Source organism: Pseudochaenichthys georgianus, chromosome 8, assembly GCF_902827115.2.
Source record: "Pseudochaenichthys georgianus chromosome 8, fPseGeo1.2, whole genome shotgun sequence".
NCBI lineage: Eukaryota > Metazoa > Chordata > Actinopteri > Perciformes > Channichthyidae > Pseudochaenichthys > Pseudochaenichthys georgianus.
Window position 1 is genome coordinate 7,625,561 of NC_047510.2, and position 21,914 is coordinate 7,647,474.

General features: G+C 42.5%; 1 protein-coding gene across 1 annotated transcript; it reads left to right on the top strand.

The window, feature by feature from the left end:
* Positions 1-603: 603 nt before the first annotated feature.
* LOC117450501 (5-hydroxytryptamine receptor 3A) lies at positions 604-21,254 on the top strand. Its single transcript, XM_034088298.1, has 9 exons — positions 604-670; positions 782-945; positions 1,757-1,801; positions 1,941-2,050; positions 3,018-3,190; positions 11,932-12,086; positions 18,449-18,659; positions 19,861-20,022; positions 20,735-21,254. Exons 1-9 carry the CDS (start codon positions 631-633, stop codon positions 20,998-21,000), a joined length of 1,326 nt encoding a protein of 441 aa, XP_033944189.1. The 5' UTR covers positions 604-630; the 3' UTR covers positions 21,001-21,254.
* The last annotated feature ends 660 nt before the right edge of the window (positions 21,255-21,914 follow it).

The window sequence follows — 21,914 nt, forward strand, 5'->3', positions numbered from 1 at the left end:
TATTTGCAGATCCGTTTTATATTTGCAAATTCTTTTTTGAGGAGGAGTTTGCCAATCTTTTGAATGTATTTGTGGGTGGTTTTTTACATTTACAAATCACACATTTATACACAAATTATGTTTTTGTTCACACAAATATAATTGAGACAAATCTAACCCCATGGATGTTCTTCATATGACAAAGTCCCAATAAAAACATAAATAGATCTGTTGAGAGCAAACAGCTGAATTTGAAAGAAAAATAATAATACTAATTGGTTTTCTATTTTAAACACAGGTGAGTCTAGTTATTTAATACATACAAAATTCTTACTCAGATACTTATTTTCACTATGTGCAGGTACATTTTGAATGTTCTAAATAATAACCTGGAATTATTTCCACCTGCCTGTTTTTGTTCTTGACCACAGGTGTTTGAGTACAGTTTGCAATCTAAAACCCTCAATGTCACTGAGATCTCCTCATGTTTACTTATTGCATCAGCTGCAGCTCAACAATAAAAGCGCCATGGATTTATGTTATGTAATTAGTTCTATTGAAGTCTCTTACTGTTGTTTTGTTCTGCTCATAATGCAACACGGTTCTGCAGCTTAAAAGCGTGCCCTCAGGACGAGATAAGGGCAAACAATCATGTCAGCCCTGAGGACTCTGGCTTTTCTAGCTTTAGTTGGTGAGTTTTTTAATTACTTGTGGGTTTTATAATTCAACTTTTGAATAGTATGTTGGAATACAAATACTTTATTTCTCTAGAAAAGTTGTTTTTTTGTCTCTTACCCTGCAGCTGTTTCCAGCAGTCAGACTTCAGACTGCTCATACGTTGGTCTTCTGACACATTTGAACCTGGCAACAACTAATGATCTTCTAGCAATCATGCGACCCGTGAAAGTCTGGACTACACCCTCCCTCGTTCAGCTGGACATGTTTTTGTATGGCATTTTAGATGTGGTAAGTGTCTTCATAGGGAAAACAATTCAGATTCAGTGTGCATTGCGTTCATGAAGGTATCTGTTTTTAAATGTAATTTCTATCAAACAAATATATTTGCTCTTACCTATTTTGTTATGTAATTTTAGTTGTCTGCAGTGTTAAAAAGTACATTTAGTCAATATTGTATTCTACCTGAGTTTTTTTTAATGTAATTGTTTTTATATTAAAATCAGTCAGTCAGATGTGGAGAAGTTACTCAAATCTTTCACTTAAGTTAAAGTAGTGCCACAATGGTTTAGAAAAATCTGTATCAAGTAAAAGTCCATCCATTTATGCACCATTAAAGTTTGTTTTCTAACATTTGATATATGCTTTACTGTAACAGAGCCCCCGTTGAATATATTTTTTTAGCATTAGTATTTTATTATTTTAATCAGTGAGCACTATTTTTGTTGGACTGTGACGTATTATATTTCTCAACAATGTTAAAATAAATATCTTTACATTTTTCGATGTGTATTTTAGAAGGTTAATGTAATGTATTTATTCTTGTCGTAGTGAAGTCTAGAAATATATTTCTTATATCTTATGTAGAGATTTGGGAGCGCTGTATTTTAACAGTAAAACTAGCCATTCTGCAACTACTTTATTATTTATAAAAAATTTAAAATCCAATGAAAATCTCAGAGACAGAAATCTCCAAACCTAGAAAAAACACAGAACTGTCTTTGTGGATGGATATACAGTACAGTAAGTAAGAACATCGATATTTTCAAGTTATTTTTGCTGTAAATGCTTATGATTGCAATACTACATGTATTGTCTGCAGGATGAGAAGTCTCAGACGGTCACGAGCCAAATTTGGATCAGAATGGTAAGTGTCATCAATGATAATGTTTATTTTAGGTGCTCAAGAATTAAATTGCATTTTCAAACATCAGTAATGTCTATTTCAATCTCACTCATCAATCTGTGTCCAAACATTTTTTAAATGTTCATTTGTATTTTCCCAGTGGTGGACAAATGAATTCCTAACTTGGAATTCTACAGACTTTTGCGGGATAAATATGCTGACTGTTCCAAGATCCAGGCTGTGGATCCCAGATATTCAAATCAACGAGGAGTGAGTTCTCATTTATCACAGAGTTGAATCTTATTCAAAGGGAAGTTTCATAAAGCAGGCTCCTAAAAAGTCAAATTCCAAAATATAGCTTTATTTAAAGAGGCCCTGTTCTGCTTTTTGGGGTTAACCCTTTCCTGCATGTAAAGGGTCTGCAAACGCTAAAATCTCTGTGTCCCCTCCAGAAGGAGTTTCTCTCCCACACACTCCCCCCCCCCCCCCCCCTGCCTGAAATGCCTCCATTGGACTCCTCTGTTTATTCCGGAGCATAGTGACATCACCATGTAACACTTGTGCTTCTATTGGCTAGTGCTCCAACACATTGTACATGATAGAAATATCCCAGCCCTTAGCCTAACACAACTCTAAGCGGTTTACCATACACAACAGAACCGGCCAGCTAACCAATCAGAGCAGACTGGGCTCTGGTTTGAGACAGAGGGGGAAAAGAGCACAGAGAAAAATACCTTTTTGAACATTAAAGCATGTAAACATGTCACAGTACAGGAACAAAAATTCAAAATAAACTTGAAATTGAGCGTAATAGGGCCCCTTAATGTTATCAAAGTAACAAGCTTAGCAATATATGGTTAAAGTGGAACAGCATTGGGGAAACAGATTTTATTGTGTAACTGCTTTATCAGTGTCTTTACCGGTTTGAATCACAGAGTCTGTTTGTTTCGGAGAGAGGGAGACCTCGAGTTATTCAGCTCGTGGTAGAATCCTGAAGGCAGTTGTTGTATGAAAAATAACTTTCAATTTTTAATTGAAAGAACCAGTAGGGGAAATTCCATATAATGTGTCTAAAGTCAGTAAAACAAAAGTGATGCAAAGTAGTTAATGCTAGTTATATATACAGTACTGTGATTTGTTTAGATGTCTGTAATTATAAACATCTGTGCTTTGACCAGTTTTTGATAAAGATCCAGGCAAACACATTAAATCAGAATGTCGTTATTTACTTTTTCAGTGCCTCTGATGCTGGGAGCATTCACAAAAGTGCAGTCGTGATATTGTATCCCAACGGTTTGATGTTGGCAAATACACGAGAGCGGCTGACTTCCACCTGTCAGATGGATCTCTTGCTGTTCCCCTTTGATACGCAAGAGTGTACCATCACATTTTCATCCATGACCTCAGAAGGTAATTTACACCAAGCTAGGGGAGACACCTCAGAGGATTAGGGTTTAATGTAGTTAGCATGAATCTTGCATAGTTTGTATTGCTTATTTGCATCGATTCTGCAGAAATCTTAACATGGATGAGGCAACAATTAAAATGATTGTTTCATTTTGTTGACAAATTAGAGTAGAAGGCTGTTACAGAGAGGATTCTTCTCTTCACTCCAAAAATACTGTCAACAGCCATAACAAATATCACGATTTTCCACTCTTTTTTTAGGAAAGAAACATCTATTTATAAGGCTATAATTATAATATAATTTCATTACAAGTGTTCTGAAATGTTACACTGTAAAATGTTTGGCTGTAAAATTACAGTAAATTACTGGCTTCTAGTTGCATGGATTTCACAGTAATTTACTGTAGATATTTTACAGTCAATTAGAATACAAGTACAACTAAATACTGTGACTTTACAGTTGCCATGCCCATGGAATTACTGTGATATAGCAGTACAGAGCTGTGGTATTATGGTACCTTGCTGTACATCAATTACAGTAATTACCTGTATTTTCACACTATTACTGTAGAAGTAATGCAAAACAGTAGCCAGTAATTTACTATACTGTAAATATACAAATGTAAATAATACGATAATATATTGTACATTTTACTAGTTAACTGGGATTGTACCATAACTACACAATTCAATCAGCTCAATCAACAAAGAAAAACAAAGAAAATGCCCATTTTAGCTTTGTATTACTCCATTGAAGTGCAAAGTACATTTCACAGTGTCTTTGACATGTTGTTACGGCCCCAACCTCTACTCCGCGGTAGTGGCTCGTGCTGAGACCCGCAACATGAAAGAATACACGCAATAACCGGTAGGCCTACTTGGTAACGAGCATTTATTGATAATCAGCCGTTTGCTCACACAAGCGAAACGGGAAACAAAAAGAGGTCTGGAGGACTGGCCAAAAGGAACAAACAGAAAGAGGGAACCCGACCCAGCCACACCACGGACCTAGGACCCAGAGCTCCCCCCCCCAACCAGAAATCAAATATAAACCATGGGAAACAAAATAAAGCCGCGAAAACTGGACTACCAGAGGCCTGTACTACGAAGCAGGATTTTCGCTTAGCCGGCTAACTTCAGGGAAAACTCGGGGTTTCCGGTCCTACGACGCTGGTTCTCTTTTTAGCAGGATAGATCTCCATGGTAACTTATGCTGAGCGGCTAACCTGCCCCGGAGCAGGTTATGTTGCAGGCTAAGAGCTCAACTCAGTGACAGCACTGCCTGCTGAACAATCAGAGCTCAGTGTGTGGAGTTTAAAGCGATCAAGTCATATTACAGGAGAAAGGAAACTGCCGTTGCAGGAAAGACGGCCGGCAAAAATCACCGACTGTGTGAACGTGAACATTAATAGAATATCACCTTCCATCTTCAGAGCAATCTGACTATTATAACATTAGCGTTAAGAAAGCTTAATTAAATATCTGCCTCAACATAAGTAACCGGATCAAAGTAACAGTACAGTCCGCGGCATATCACTTCATAATGTATCATATATTTCCTTATCTGAGTCAGCTGAGCCGTATCTGCATGGCTGTGCAACACTCACAGTGTCACATAGCCTACTGTATGCAGAAATATTATTTTAAGCAACACATTAAGTTGACGAAACACTCGAGTCAAATGTAATTAAAGTCAGATCGTGTTTTAGACGGGGCAGTGATATCATAAACCTGCTAATGTACGCTTTCAAACACTTCACACCAGCTGTATTCACCTTGCAGGTGCAGCTATGTGGCTTTTATCCTGGATAAAGTGTTTAAGTCATGGATGTTTAAAGTTGAACTTCTTCATATGTCTAGTTGACTTTTCATTCAGGAAGTATGATGCGCTGCGCTGTCAGTACGCTTCTCCATGAGCGCGTATGTTTTGGATTAGGCCAACCGGCTAACTCAAACATATCCAGGTTAGGTTGAACCAGCTTCTTAGTACAGGCCTCAGGTCCTCTGCAGGCTAAACATAAACACATCTGCAAAAATATGGCCTACAGCTCAAAATGGCAAAGAGGTATTCTAAGGAGAGTGTCTCCCGGCGTCAGGATAGGCGAGACATCGTTCTCCTCCAGCTTCTCTTTATATATACACGGCTGAGTGGAATTTGGAACACCTGGGCAGAGGCGGAGCCAGGGGAAGACCAGGTGCACCTACGCAGCAGGGAGACAGAACTGAGGTTACCTACTGTAACCCAGCTTCTATGAGTATATGGCTTCACCCTCTAAGGCTATCGCTATTGGGTTATCCCTCTGCGCCCCCGCGCAGCACTGAAACACTTGTAGTCCACGCCCATCCGCAAGGTGGGCCCCACCCTCGGGCCTCCTTCCGGTATAAATAGGAAGGCGGCCCGGCAATCTGCTCCCATACAAAATAACTTTTCTTCAGCTATTAGTAGAGCCAGTGGGGCCCAGCGCTTAGAGGGCTGCGCCATTTACTCATAGAAGCTGGGTTACAGTAGGTAACCCCAGTTCTATTTCGTATATGGCTTCGCCCTCTAAGGCTATTGCTATTGGGTTAAGGGCGAAGCATGATGTAGTCTGCGCCCCACTGGGTCCGCCCGGCACTAGAAGCACAGACACACCTGCTCAATAACACCCCCTGCCTGTTGTGCCATGCGTAATGGCGCATCACCGTCCCTGGAACATAGCAAAACATGCCTATCTTCCCGACGGGGTGAAGGCTGGGAACAATACATACCTGCCGCTGTGAGAAAGTAGAGACGAAGGTCTCACCTTGCCCAGTGATCATAGAGGGGGAACAGCCGCTCTCTGCGTGTCAGACAGGTAGGAGAGCGCTCAGCTGGATCCCTGACGTCACTCACTCTGACCAGGCACTCCGTACGAAGTGTGTCAGAGAAAAAGGAACATCCCTCTCATACGAGGGGAAAAGGGCCGCTCTCCGCGTGCCGAGAGGCAGGAGAGAGGCGCACCGCTGGATCCCTGACGTCACTCACTCCGACAGGACACCCAGTACAGGGTGCGTCAGAGAGGAATGGGAGACCTCCCTCAAATAAAATTGAATAAATGAACAGGGGGAAGACCAAGATGCAGCCGTGCAAATATCTTCCACTGACATTCCTCCGTGCAACGCCGTGGAGGAGGAAATTCCTCTGGTGGAGTGCGCTTTGATGTTCTCCGGGGGTTCCACCCCAGAGGAGACATATGCCTGTGACACAGCCTCACACAGCCAGTGTGACAGCCGTTGTGCAGACAGAGGTTGCCCGATCGAGCACTCTCTATAGTGCACAAACAGGCGCTGAGAACGGCGCCATGCCGCCGTGCGCGCCACATAGCAGGCCAGCGCGCGCACCGGACAGAGGAGATGAGATGTGGCTTCTTCCTCCGATTTATGAGGAGGTGGAAAAAACCCGTCCAGGGTGATCACTCTTGACCTAAAAGAGCTTGTGATGACCTTTGGCATAAAGGCTGGGTTAGGACGTAACACAGCCGAACTGCCATCCCCTTGGATCCGGAGGCATGACGGAGCCACAGAGAGAGCGGATAAATCACTCACCCTTTTTGCTGATGTTAGAGCCAAAAGCAGTACTACTTTGGCTGATAACATGTTGAGGGGAACCTGCTCTAAAGGTTCAAATGGGGCTTTGCTTAGTGCTCGTAACACCAAAGCCAAATCCCACTGAGGCGCCAGTGCGCGTGAGACCGGTCTGAGTCTTCGTACCCCTTGCAGAAACCGTTTCGTCAGGGGGTGACTGAACAAGGTCCCTGCTCCGAAACCCACGTGACAAGATGATATGGCAGCCGCATATACCTTGATTGTGCTGAACGCCAAATTCCTGTCCAACAACAGCTGAAGGAATGACAGCACGTGAGGCAGGGGGCACGTAATGGGGTCAAGGCTTCTTTCTACACACCAACGTTGGAACGCTGCCCACTTGGCTGTGTAGGACGCTCTGGTAGACGCGGCCCTGGCTCCCTGAATGGTGCGTACAACATCTTGAGAGAGACCCAACCTCTCTAAGTGTTCCCGCTCAGGGGCCATGCCCATAAGGGCTGGCCTATCACTGGGTGACTGGGGAATTTTCCACGGCCTGACTGACAGCGTACGCTGTAGGCATGGAAACCAGGAAGCTCCCGTGCGCTCCGGGGCAATTAGGATCACTGACAGCCGCTCCTCCTGCACTCGGTCCAGGAACCGAGGAATCAGTGGAACTGGTGGGAAGGCGTACAGCAGTCCCCTGGGCCATGGCCGATATGCGAACGCGTCCACTCCCAGGGGGGGTGGTCCCGTGCTGACAGGGAGAACCAGAGGGCGCATTGCGCGTTCCCGCATGCAGCGAACAGATCCACCTCCGCCCTCCCAAACCGGCTCCAAACCTGGGCAATCAGTTCGGGATGGAGGCTCCAGTCCCCCTGGCGAGGACCTCCTCTGGACATGAGGTCTGCCCCTTTGTTCAGCTCTCCGGGCACATACAGTGCTCTGATGGAGAGCACATGTGCGCGCGCCCAGATCAACAGCCGTCTGGCTGTGTTCAGAAGCTGCGCTGAGCGTACACCGCCCTGGCGATTGATGTAGGCTTCCGCGGCTCTGTTGTCTGTGCGAATCAACACATGCTGATTCCGCAGCAACGGGGCAAAATGCTGAATTACTCTCCGCACGGAGATCAATTCCAGCACGTTTATGTGGAAGGACATGTGAGCCAGCCACTGTCCTCCCACTGCTTGCGACATGCACATTCCTCCCCACCTTGAGAGAGATGCGTCTGTGAACACCGAGATGTGTGACGTAACTCTGCCCAGGGCCCCCCTCTGACAGGACGTGGGGACTTTTCCAATAGGTTAAGTCTGAACCCACGGACAGAGGGATGACCACCATGCGCCTCTTCTGTTGTACGGGGTCGATGCGTAGGCTGATAAACCACCTCTGTAGTCTCCTCATGTGCAGGAGACCCAGGGGAATCACCCCGTGATCTGCTGCCATCATGCCGAGCAGCCGCATCACGGAGAGTGACGTCACCACGCTGCGGGGTGTGACGCGTCGAAGGAGAGCTGTCAGCGTCTCCACTCTGCCGTGAGAGTCGTGCTCTCATGCGGGCTGAGTTCAATTCCACCCCCAGGTAAACCATACTCTGGGAGGGAAGAGGACAGCTCTTTTTCCAGTTTATTATGAAACCCAGCTTTGACAGATGCGATATGAGTTGTACCGTCTGTAAAGCCGCTTCCTCCCTGGAGCGAGCCAGCAGCAGCAGGTCGTCCAGGTAAAATAGTACTCTCATCCCTTCTCTGTGTAGCGGCTGTAATGCCGTTTCTACACACTTTGAAAAAGTGCGAGGAGCCAGGGAATAACCCAACGGCAGACGGTTGTACTGGTACGATATTCCCTGGAATGAAAACCGCAGGAATTTCCTGTGTTGCGGGAAGATGGGTACATGGAAGTATGCATCCTTTAGGTCTATAGAGGTGAACCAATCTCCCTGGTGAACACACTCTAACACCCTTTTGACCGTCAGCATATGAAAAGGCCTTTTCATTATTGCCTTGTTAAAAGCTGACAGGTCGATGATGGGTCTCATTCCCCCCGTCTTTTTCGGGATAAGAAAATAGCGGGAGTAATACCCCTGATTTTCTTCCTCTTGGGGAACCCTGGAAATAGCCTCTTTCAACAGGAGTTTCCGTAGCTCTGCTTGGAGCGCAAGACACTGTTCTCGGGATGTTAGGCATGTCACCTGTATCCCGTTGAACTGTGTGGGGGGGAGGCGAACTGCAGGGTGTACCCTCTGCTGATCAGCCTGCTCATCCATCTGTCCATCAGACACACGCGCTGCCACTCCGAGAAACACATGCAGCGGACGCACATGCTCGAGATGTGTTGTGGTCGTCATGACGACGAGCCACGCCAGAGCCCTCGCCGCCGCTGCCCGTGAGGCAACCCAAGGTGGGCCTAGAATGAAAGGGTTGTGAGGAGGCCTCCACACGCTGCATTTTACTCCGACTCTCATCATGAAGCGCGTACACGCTCAGAGGATGGGTGGAGGTGTGTGCAGTGATATCCACATGAGGCGTTACCACGGCGCTCATGGGCTTATTGTGACCGTGTGTAGGTGGCGTATCTCAGACAGAGGAATGCTGCGAGGTCTGTGGTTTAATAACCGAAAAGTTATAACCACCAGGCCTCTGCAGCGAACCCTGCTGCCTACTAATCAACAGATTGGAGGCAGCTGGTGTAGTTACTGTGCTCCGCAGCTTATTAATCGATAGATTAAATTGCGCAGGCTTTTGTAATGAACCCTGCTGGCTATTAATCGATAGGTCATAGGCAGCCGGTTCACCCAGGGTGGAGGATATGTGAAACACATTTGCAACTGATGACTCAGACAACATGTTGGGAAATAATCTTGTTTTATTTCCCTCACACTCCCCCCCCCAAACCTTCAGGGCCGGCTCTGTTTTCTCGGCAGCTCTCGTGGAGCAGACGCTGAACGGGAGTACCTCACTCCCTTCTTACCCCCCTTCTCTGCTAGTGGGGGGGCGGAGGCGCGGGACGGTGCCCCAGCCGCCGCTGACGGACGAGTCTGACACCTCGGCTGCTGTTGCTGCGAGTGTCTCTCTGTCTGCCGCTGTGGCCGGGTTGGCTGCTGCTGCTGCCGCTGGTGTCGCTGATGCTTCACCGCTGGCTGGAGCCAGCCTACGTGCTGGCGGATGTCAGAGGTGGCGCTGTATCTGCGTCATCCAGGCTGCGATCCTTGCCTGGGAGACCGCCATGGCTGCACACAGCGTGAGTGCCACGCTGGCCGCCTTGCCGATCTCTTCCGCCTCCTCTGGTGCCACGGTGGTGGACCGCTCGACCAGCGTCACCACCGAGTTGGTCAGCAACGCGATGTTGTTCGCTGCTGCAGACGCCTCAAACGCACATTGGTGCGTCCGGTCAGCCTGGCGGGCGACATACTGGTCCTTGGGGGCGGCCAACATAGGGCGCCGTCCGGCGATCCAGTTGGCCTGCCTAACCCGGAAGAACGCCGTTAAGCTCGGTTCCAGAGCGGGGGTGGTTGGAAAACCCTCCTCTGTGAATCCCTCCACCTTAGTGAAGGGGACAAAGGTGGCCACCGGAGCCCTCAGGGTCCTCGGGTTCGCCGCTTCCCCTTCCTGGTATCTCCTAATGGCGGGGAAGCGCGGCCAGATCGGGTCACTCCTGCCCGTCTGAACCCGGGAAACCACTCCGGCCATGTCATCCAGAGCCACCCTCTCCCGTCCTCGGGGAACGGGGAGCCCTCAGCTGCATGCTGCTGCTTTGCTGATTATTTCCGGCAGCTCCAGCATAATGCCACCCAACGCTGGTAGCGCCGTGGCTACGGAGAAGGGGACCGCGTGCTTGGCCCCCACCCCTGTATCTCGCTCCGACCCCGTCTCCCCCGTCCGGGGAAGAGGCGGGAGGGAAGAGCCGCATGGCGAGCCATGGAGGGAGACGGGGTAGGAGTCGTCCGACTCCTGCCCCCCACTCACCTCCAGAAACAGGCTGCCCCTGTTCTGGATGGGCCAATCGTCCTCCTCACCCGCAGCAGCTCGAGCGTCCGCCCTTCGCTTCCTGTCGGATGATGGGAGACGAACACAATGTGAACATGCGACCTGCTGGCTGAGAGCCGCGTCCGCGTGCTCTGGCCCCGGGCAGGATTCGCATATTGGGTGCAAATCATAGCTCATGATGTACGCCGTTTTGCACGAGGGACACTCGCGGACACTATCATTGCTCATGATTTGATCTTCCTGTGCTTCAGTACTGCTGGTTGCTGAAGAAAAGAGGGAGCAGATTGCCGGGCCGCCTTCCTATTTATACCGGAAGGAGGCCCGAGGGTGGACTACAAGTGTTTCAGTGCTGCGCGGGGGCGCAGAGGGATAACCCAATAGCGATAGCCTTAGAGGGCGAAGCCATATACGAAATAGAACATAAAACAAGGAGGGGAACACTTAACACATGTCTACACAGACATCCACTCGAAGTCAACCATTTTTCTGAAGAATGTGCTGACATGGGGGTTTAAATTGCCATGCCTCTTTTTGGCTTTCGAGCCCATCTCAGGATTAATGCACAGGATGCACCTGAAAACAATAAGCCAAGACAACAATTTCAATTTTACATAGATGTATATGTTGACCGCATGACCACACATGCAGCGGTGCCCCTTTCAATTTAAGTAAAACCTGCACCAAAGAAAGACATTAGTATTTAAAGCCAAGCAAGAGCGATAAAAGCAAGGAAATCACTTAATTTGTTGTGTTATCACAGAGGATGGTCTGAATACAGTATTTTACTATGAAATAATACAGTAACATGTTGTGAAATCCTGGTAATCATTTATCCTGTATATTCACAGTAATTAACTGTGCCGTTATTGATTTCACTGTGAAATTCTAATTATATTGTGAACATTACAGGTAAAGACTGTAAAGTGGTAAAACAGTAATTTATTGTAAAATATTACAGCTAAATATTGTGAAATCATGGTAATATTTTACAGTGTATGGTTAAATATGCAAATTAGGCACGATATAATGCGACAAATAGACAAAGTTAGTCAATAACATCTAAATGTGTTAATTAGACATTGGCTTTCCACAAGTCTGAAAGAAGTCATGTTATAGTGGCAAAAAAATATTCCAGACCATAATTGATCAATGCATGAACTTTTTTTTTTTGAATATCGATGATATCATTATTTAAAACCTCTTTTCTCCACACAGAACACGCTGTGCAACTAGAGCAACTCAACAGTGGCACGGTCCTCACTAAGGTCTCTGATCATTTAATGGTTACAAAGGGCGAATGGGAACTCCAAAACATGACAATTATTTTATTAAATGTAACCAAAGAAAGTAAAAGCAAACTCAGATACAAGGTAAGAAAATATTCGTAATTACATTTTACAACAGTATTTTCTTTCTTTCAACTCTTTTTATTTGAAGCAAGAGGTTTTGTTTTTTATTCAGGTATTAAGAAGGCATTGTATGCTGGGCAACAGGTGCAGCCCAAAACACTGCCATTAAGATAAACGTGCTGAACTTAAAAAAACCGATGCAAATAATAAAACACAAATGTGCCAAAACACATGCAAATGATGAACACCTCCACCAGCTTGATGAAACATGCGCAGCTTTTACTAAAAGCGCTTCATAAATGAAACACTGCAAATACAAAATGCTCCAAACACAATGGAAACAGGGACTCTAAAAAGTGATGCACACAGCTGAGACGGAGTGCTTGTTGTCGTTTTTTAAAAAGTTGGCACACTAAGTTAGCTACATTAGCAAGCTAGTTTACAGCATATCTGCCATAATATAGGAAGGAATTATGCGATTACCTTGTTAAAATAAGTAAATACAATTTACATTTTAGGTAAGTGTACAGTGACAGTGTGTGTTTTGGCAAAACAAAATTATTTGAATCGTTTATGAAACTGCAGCGCGTTGCTCATAAAGGATTTTTTTTATATTTCAGGGTAATAAAGGTCCCGTTTGGGATTATGACCTTGGTGCTAATTGAGGTTGTTTACAACAAATTAAAGACTTCACCATTGATAAAATAAAGAAGTGACCTTTGGTGCTGTAGCATTTATGGACGTACCAACCCAGTCTCACAAAAAAACGTGTAATAACTACGTTGGTCCACAATGTAGGATGTAGTATTTCTCCAAAAACGCCTCTGAAATTGTAAGATCCCTACGTTTTTTTCACCATTCATTCCAATGGCTGGCGTCTATGTCACGTGATCTTCAAATTTCTCCCTGATATAGACTCCCGTTCGAGCATATGCCTTGAGTTGCACATAGCTCCAACGATCCACACACACACACACACACACACACACACACACGCACGCACACACGCACACACACACACACACACACACACACACACACACACACACACACACACACACACACACACACACACACACACACACACACACACACACACACTAGGGTTGCCAACTTCCAGAAATGGATAAACGGGGTGCGCGCGAACATTTTCGTGTTTCTGACAGATTTAGTTACTTTTTTTGTTACTTTATTTCGGTTTTATGGTTAGGGTTAGGTTAGGGTTATGTTATTTAATTCTTTTGGCGGAGCCAGCCCCTAGGGTTCGAAAATGTTTTTGGGGGTCAAACCCCCCAACACCGTCAAAATGCATAGAAAACTATGCATAACTATAACACAATACATACACAATGGTCTTACACCTGCATTAGGCTACTACATCACATTGTTCATCAGCATGTTCAAATCGGATAGGTGGGCACTAGGGACATATGGGCACCTCGATGTACAATTGGCTATTTTGTCCAAAATGTTAAAAAATTAAATATTTGAAAAATGGTATTAAGTAATGCAAAGTATACATGATGTGAACATGCACGGTACATCATTATTAGACTTACCATCAATCAGCTGACTGACTCTCTCACACACGTGCGAGCATTGTGCCTGCCCTGTCAACTGAGCGGTCCTAGCGCCCTTCAAATACAGCACACAAACACACAGGCACGCAGCCAGACATTTATATGTGACACACACACACACACACACACACACACACACACACACACACACACACACACACACACACACACACACACACACACACACACACACACACACACACACACACACACACACACACACACACACACACACACACACACACACCAACACGTTCTCACTCTCATCCCGTCACATATTGACGGACGGTCAGGGCCCCTCCCCGTTGCTATATTACGTACAGGGTACCCCTTTCCCGTCATTTTCTACGGGCAGGGCGTCCCATAGACCTTCATTGCGGACACAGCGGACCCCTTGCCCGTCAAGCTTCTACGGGCAGGGCGTCCCATAGACCTTCATAATGCCTATTTTAAGGTTCATTTGGCCATTAAAATGCGTTTTGATCTCATTTTATGCGAGTAATGAGTTTTTATTTCGGATTATTTGTGCAGTACATGTACATGATGTTTAGTTTGCTAGTTGTGACGAAGATTACTTCATGAATGTGTACACATTCATGGTTGCTAAGGTGGTTTCTATGGACGCTGCAACAGCTCCCAGACCACGTGATCAACAACAATGGCTGTCCTTCGTGTTATTCTCGGTGGAAAAATGCCTATTTTAAGGTTAATTTGGCCGTTAAAATGCGTTTTGATGTCATTGCGAGTAATGAGTTTTTATTTCTGATTAGTTGTGCAGTACATGTACATGATGTTTAGTTTGCTAGTTATGACGAAGATTACCTTACGTCTGTGAGGAGAATACACGGGGCTCAGAGCTTCGTATTTTTAAAATCTTTTTTTCCTTCTAATTTGTTATTCTTTTCAAAATAACACACTGTTATTTACTCACCAATAACACACAATTATCCTTGCTTTTATTTATTGGTTTAATTCCATAATCTCGGTCTTTTTTGGTGTTCGTCAGGAACTGAATTTCAAAATAAAAATAACCGGAAACAGATGTAGGCCTATAAGGGACAGTTCGAGCATCATTGCGATTGTCAAAATGTTTGAGTTTAGGGTGGCCGAAGACACTACACTACCCAGAATCCCCAGCTATCGTTGAGGACTACAGTCCCCGTGATTACTCTTCTAGGTCTGGGATTGGATGTTGGAGTGGCAGTGCGCCAAGGTTACAGCGTCAAACAGCTGTGTGAAATGGAACGAAACCACGCCAGACTATCCAAAACTGGAATCGAACGCCCCCCCAGAACTACACACTACACTATTGTGTTTCGCAAAATGTTCTATGGGACGTCTCTACTGAACTTTTTCGTTTTCCCACAATTAGAAGTTGCCAGTATTAAACACATTGGTGTTATCAAATGTAAAACATATAATTAATAAATGGATAAAAATCGCTGTCCATAATGCGCAGCATCAATATATAGCATTAATATACCCACATGAAAGCTCATTTATACTTTGTAATTCTACTCCACTACAATTCAGAGGTTAACCTGGTATTTTTACTCCACTGCATTTATTTGAGTTACTTTGCAGATTCTGATTAATGATGTGAAATATAAACAACCCTTAAATCAGACTTTAGTTACACCTGAGTAAAATTCAGATAAGGTGATTGTCAAGTGCCAACAATCAGGAGAGATATTTGATACTTGTGCTTGAGAAGACTAAACATGTATCTGCAATTGACATTAATGGAAACGAGTAATAAAGTATATTAATTACTCGTTATTCTCTACTAATAGTTAATTAAAGACTATATATTATGGCTATTTTGCACATCCCTTTCAAGATTTCAAGATTTTAAAGGTGTATTGACATATCATTTACACAACTTACGGTGTAGTTATGAAATGAATGAAAAACTTGGGTCACAGGTCCCTCAACAGTGCAGTACAAGACATCTATCAATATGTGTGTACCTCCACCATTAAACTGTCATATTCTGCACATTTCTTATTCTATCTACATACATAAGAGTATAATCCATATGTATAATATCAGTTAAAATAAGTGCTTCAACATAGTTAACATTGCAGGAAAGCAATATATTAGACGTTAAGTACTTTGTATTTATCTGTAGATAGATACCCCCAACGTTTTTTTCTTATTTAAAAGAAGACCGTAATCTGTTATTTAATGTTTAAATAAAGGTTAATTCGTTTTTCTGTTTTGCACCTCCTCCTATTAATATATTTGTACATCCTGCACTAAACTGTTTTATTGAAGAGATCACTTATAGTATCTTCTTGATTTTTTATATTCTATATTTCTATCACAGACCTTCTACTTCCCCCCTATGAAAGTATATGTACTCTTAATATTTTTTTAATCAAATATAACACATAAAAACAATAATTCAATAACGTGCTTTAACCACTAGGCACACAAGGTACACACAGACACTTATGTACAACATCTGAAGATGTGTAGTTGTATTCATGCTTTCACATAATTTTACAGCATATTGCTATACTATTTCAGAATCAGTATTTACATTCTTACATTCAAAATGCAATCCAATTCAAATCAGTAATATCTTTAAAAACTACAGTCCTTTTTTATCAGCTGTGCACCGTTATGGTGTAAATATAACCTATCTATGAATTACATCAAATGTAAAAGTCAGCCGAATTAGTGTTGATACTGCAAGGAGACGTATTGTGTGAAGAGAAATTGAGAAGTTTTTTAATTGTTGATATATTTATGATCCACGTCAAGTATTCAGTTTCGGCGGCATTTCTTCAGTTTTTCCATAGGTCTTATCATCAGGGCGCTATAAATAAAGAACTACGGCAGATCTGTAATATTTAATGCAGCCGAACCGTGTATTACAATGCCGTTATGTGATGACTTTCAAAGAGAAAAGCAAGAGCACTCGGAATTAAGTATTATTTTAGTCTTTTCAAATGTTTTCCGGATTTCATATAATATAAACACCAAATCCCAGCATGCATTGCGGCTAAAACATCCAATCAGCGTAGCTGAGAATCTTGGGTAATCGCTCGAAATGCCCACGTCTGTTTCCGGTTATTTTTATTTTGAAATTCAGTTCCTGACGAACGCCAAAAAAGACCGAGATTATGGAATTAAACCAATAAATAAAAGCAAGGATAATTGTATGTTATTGGTGAGTAAATAACAGTGTGTTATTTTGAAAAGAATAACAAATTAGAAGGAAAAATAGATTTTAAAAATACGAGGCTCTGAGCCCCATGCATTTTCCTCACAGACGTAAGGTAATCTTCGTCATAACTAGCAAACTAAACATCATGTACATGTACTGCACAACTAATCAGAAATAAAAACTCATTACTCGCATACAATGACATCAAAACGCATTTTAACGGCCAAATTAACCTTAAAATAGGCATTTTTCCACCGAGAATAACACGAAGGACAGCCATTGTTGTTGATCACGTGGTCTGGGAGCTGTTGCAGCGTCCATAGCAACCACCTTAGCAACCATGAATGTGTACACATTCATGAAGTAATCTTCGTCATAACTAGCAAACTAAACATCATGTACATGTACTGCACAAATAATCCGAAATAAAAACTCATTACTCGCATAAAATGAGATCAAAACGCATTTTAATGGCCAAATGAACCTTAAAATAGGCATTATGAAGGTCCATGGGACGCCCTGCCCGTAGAAGCCTGACGGGCAAGGGGTCCGCTGTGTCCGCAATGAAGGTCTATGGGACGCCCTGCCCGTAGAAAATGACGGGAAAGGGGTACCCTGTACGTAATATAGCGACGGGGAGGGGCCCTGACCGTCCGTCAATATGTGACGGGATGGGAGTGAGAACGTGTTACACACACACACACACACACACACACACACACACACACACACACACACACACACACACACACACACACACACACACACACACACACACACACACACACACACACACACACACACACACACACACACACACACACACACACACACACACACACACACACACACACACGTTACGGGAACCTCTCCCTTTCTAGGGCTGTATGATACAATGTATCATACCTTCTCACAGGTGCAAGCTCGAGAAACACAAACCTCTCACTTTCTCGCGGGAGAAGGGAGGGAGAGGCCCCAGAGGGAGAGGAGGGAGAGGCCCCTGAGATAGAAGCCCCTGAGGGAGAGGAGCCTGAGTTGACATTCCACAATTTTGCATTGCCAACTATGTGCGTGAATACGCGTGAGCACACACACACACACACACACACACACACACACACACACACACACACACACACACACACACACACACACACACACACACACACACACACACACACACACACACACACACAAGCTATTGGAATGAATGGTGAAAAAACGTAGGGATCTTACATTATCAGCCCGTTTTTGTAGAAATACTACGTCCCAAGTTGTGGACCAACGTAGTTATTACACGTTTTTTTGTGAGACTGGGTTGGACGTACTGTATATTTCTATCCTGCGAATATGCTTACTATTTTTTAAATGTTTTTAAATATTTTTACACACTTTATTTTATTATTACTAATCAAAACTTTATATCTTCCATCTTATTTTATTACTAATTTTATTCTGGCATATAATTAGTATAATTCTGATTATTTCTGCTTCTGAACGAACAACTTTGAAGACAGTCATACAAGGGGATTCGAAGACGCAGGGAATTAACCGTTTAAGGATGCTTCTCTGACATTGAGAAACAATTTTTGTCTCTAATTAATATCAAATGTAATGTTTTTTTTCAGGTCTCAATCTCCAGGAAGCCAATGCTCTATGTGATCAATTTAATCATCCCACTATTCTTTTTTCTGGTCCTGGATTTGGTCTCATTCTCCATCAGTGAGGCCAGAGGTGAAAAGCTGAGCTTCAAAGTGACGATACTCCTGTCCATCTCCGTCATGCTGTTGATTCTTCAGGATATTTTGCCCTCCACTGAAGCAAACGTGCCAATGATCTGTGAGCTGCTACACAGAACTCAAACACTCAACTCAACTCACTTTAGATATTGGAATTTATTAAATGTTGTATATGGAAGTTGCCCAGTAAAAAACCATCCTGTAGAAAACGAATCCTATAATATTAGTCTTCATCATTCTGAAACCATGATACATGTAATGTTGAGGATGGCTATTTTCACTCCAGAAAGAGACAACAATTGTCTGGTGGTTTAACAATATTTGGACTAAACACCATTTCCTAACTTGAAAGTGATTTTGCTTTGCTATCCTGAAAAAGAGTTTAGAGTATTAAGTTTTAATCACAAATCTGAATAAAAATGGACCCCCAAGAATATATAGGCTTGGTTGGGTGTGTTCACTCGTAAAGGTCAGACATTTTAAACAAAAATCTACTTATGGGAATGTTGTGGAATTCTTAGTTATACAGTGGAACCTAGCCAAATGAACTGGGTGGCTTCCAACGCAGGGACGATAGTTTGTGGAGGAAGTATTAGCTTAGCTAGTTTGCTTGCTAGCTAGCCAATATCACTAGAAAACAACGGAGCTGCTGACCGTTTCCCTACTGGCGTAGAAATCTTCTATCGACGGGGAGCAGAGGTGGGAGAAGTAATCAGATCTTGTACTTGAGTAAAAGTAGAAGTACCACAGTGTAGGAATACTCTGTTACAATTAAAATACCTGCATTCAAACATGTACAAGTAAAAGTACAAAAGTATTAGCATTAAAATAGACTTAAAGAACCAAAAGTAAAAGTAGTCATTGTGCAGATTGGTCCATTTCAGAATAATATATATGATATGTTTTATAATTATTGATCATTAAAGTGTTATCAAAGCTGGTAAAGGTGCAGCTAGTTTGAATGACTTTGTATACTGCATGGTAGCTTGTGAATTTACTCCAGGTGTGACTCAAGTCCTTTTTAAGTGTTGTTTATATTTCACATTATTAATCAAAATCTGTGAAGTAACTAAAGGTATTAAATAAATGTAGTGGAGTAAAAGTACACGATTTACCTCTGAATTGTAGTGGAGTAGAAGTACAAAGTAGCATACAATGGAAACACTCAGGTAAAGTACAAGTATCTCAAAGTTTTACTTAAGTACAGTACTTGAGTATCCACCCCCTGTGCTCTGCCCCTGCTTATTCCTGGCATGAACAACATTAGACTGACCAGAAATGTTTCTGCCCCTTTTTTATAGCCCAATACTGCCTTTTCATCTTCGCCTTTGTGGGGTTGAGCGTCCTGGAGGCCATGCTGGTGGGATACCTATACGACCTGGATGGTTGCTGCTGCTGTAAGACGGCTCAAAGCCCTGCTGACGCACAAGAGGATATTCAGTTGGAAGTTGACAATCAGAAAGGTAAGGTCTCTGCCAACTAATAGTTGAAGATGAACAATAAAAAAAAAAACACTGAATGCAATACATTCAGATAATTACTCACATCAACTAAAAGAAAACTTTATTTTTGCTTAATTTAGGAAATACACCAGAATAAGAATCATTTTGTTATTAATAATAATAATTTAATTAACTTTTCCGTTTGTTACTCTTGCACTTTTAATTTTTTCCGCTGCAAAAGTGCAAGATTAGGGGTTGCTGTACAGAGGTAAAGCCCCCTCAGGCAAATGTGTGTTTATTAAGACGATCACCTTGACTATAAGTACCAATTTCAGCATTTGGTAAATGTTTGAATTTATATCTTTAGGTTAAGCAATTTTCTACTAAACCATTTTTCATTGGATACAATTATTGCATTTGTTTAAGTAACATGCATATTTCAGTCTGAACCTTGAAGGTATTGAGGCTTGATGCACTGCCCTATTAATTTCTATTTAGAATGTACTGTAAGTGGATAAAGTCAGGTTCAAAATCCTTTTTTACTGATATATTAGGTATTTATAGAGAATTTGCCAGAGTTTCTATCAACACCTCTTTCACGTATTCATCTAGAACCCAACATGGTTTCTTATGAGGCTCCTAAAGTTCTGACGTGTTGCACAACCCCAAATAAATCATTTATTTTTTCCCTCTATATCATAACTCACTCTGTTGAATTATCATTTTGACACAGAGCCTGCTGGAGCTGAAGGGATCCCTGACAAAAGTTCCCTTCCTCTGGATGGGCCTGTTGATGGCGACCTGCTGAAACTGATCCTGCAGGAAGTGAAAGCAGCTCGACAGGAAGTTGAAGAACACAAAGACCAGAGAAAGACCGGACGCTACAGAAGAGCGGCTGTAATCATAGACCGTGTCTTCTTTTTCTTCTATTTTTTAGCCACTGGTCTTTTTGTCGCATTCATGAATACATTTTGGGTTTCAAATATATACAACAAATAGTAATAATTAGATGATGTGTGTATGATCTGCCAGCGTGTCCTCTTAAATCTGACTGTGATGTTATTTTTTAAACAACTAAACAGAATATAAAGAGATCCTAATGATCTTTAAATAGTTATTGGTTGAATTATGGATCATGCATGACCTGTGAACTTGTGGTACTTTTGTAAATGAATGCCAATGAGACACATTTTGCTGGCATGTGAACTTTTATAGTGTATTTAGTTACACTTTTCTATCACAGTATACGTAATATCCTAGTACCTAATTTTTCGAAGTATATTAAGTTATATTAAGTAGAGTAAACTAGTAGCTTCCCCTACACTGATTATGAATTATATTATGATATTATATATATAATTATATTTTTGTGGATCAACATTTGTGTTGAAAATGTTTCTTCTCGGTATCTATACTGAATGTGAGACAAGAAAAAAGAAAGAGAGAAAGCAATCGATTTAACATACAACATATATCTTAAAACTATTAACAAAGCTTGTTTGTCTTATTTGTACTGATTAAAAAAAAATAAGATTGTTTAAACTCTTTAAAAAAAAAGTTTCCCCTATGACATGTTGTCAAAGTAGCAAGTGGCATAAAAAGAAAAGACACAAGTTAAATTACGTTTTTATTTAGTTTAACAAAATGTAGTAGGGCCTACTAGAACTAAATTATATTTAAAGCAGTTCTGAGACTGCCAAAACAAACAAAAAACTACTTTCACAACATATCAAAGGAAGCATACATGCGTCATATGACATGTCCTGTAAGGGGTGGGTCGTTTTGATAATGTTTGCAGCACGGAGGGGCGGGTTTGCTGAATTAACCAACGTGTCACAATTTTGACAACGGTAATAACACAATTTCACCTTTGTTATCAATTCATTTCAACCTATTTTATTGGAATGATTGCT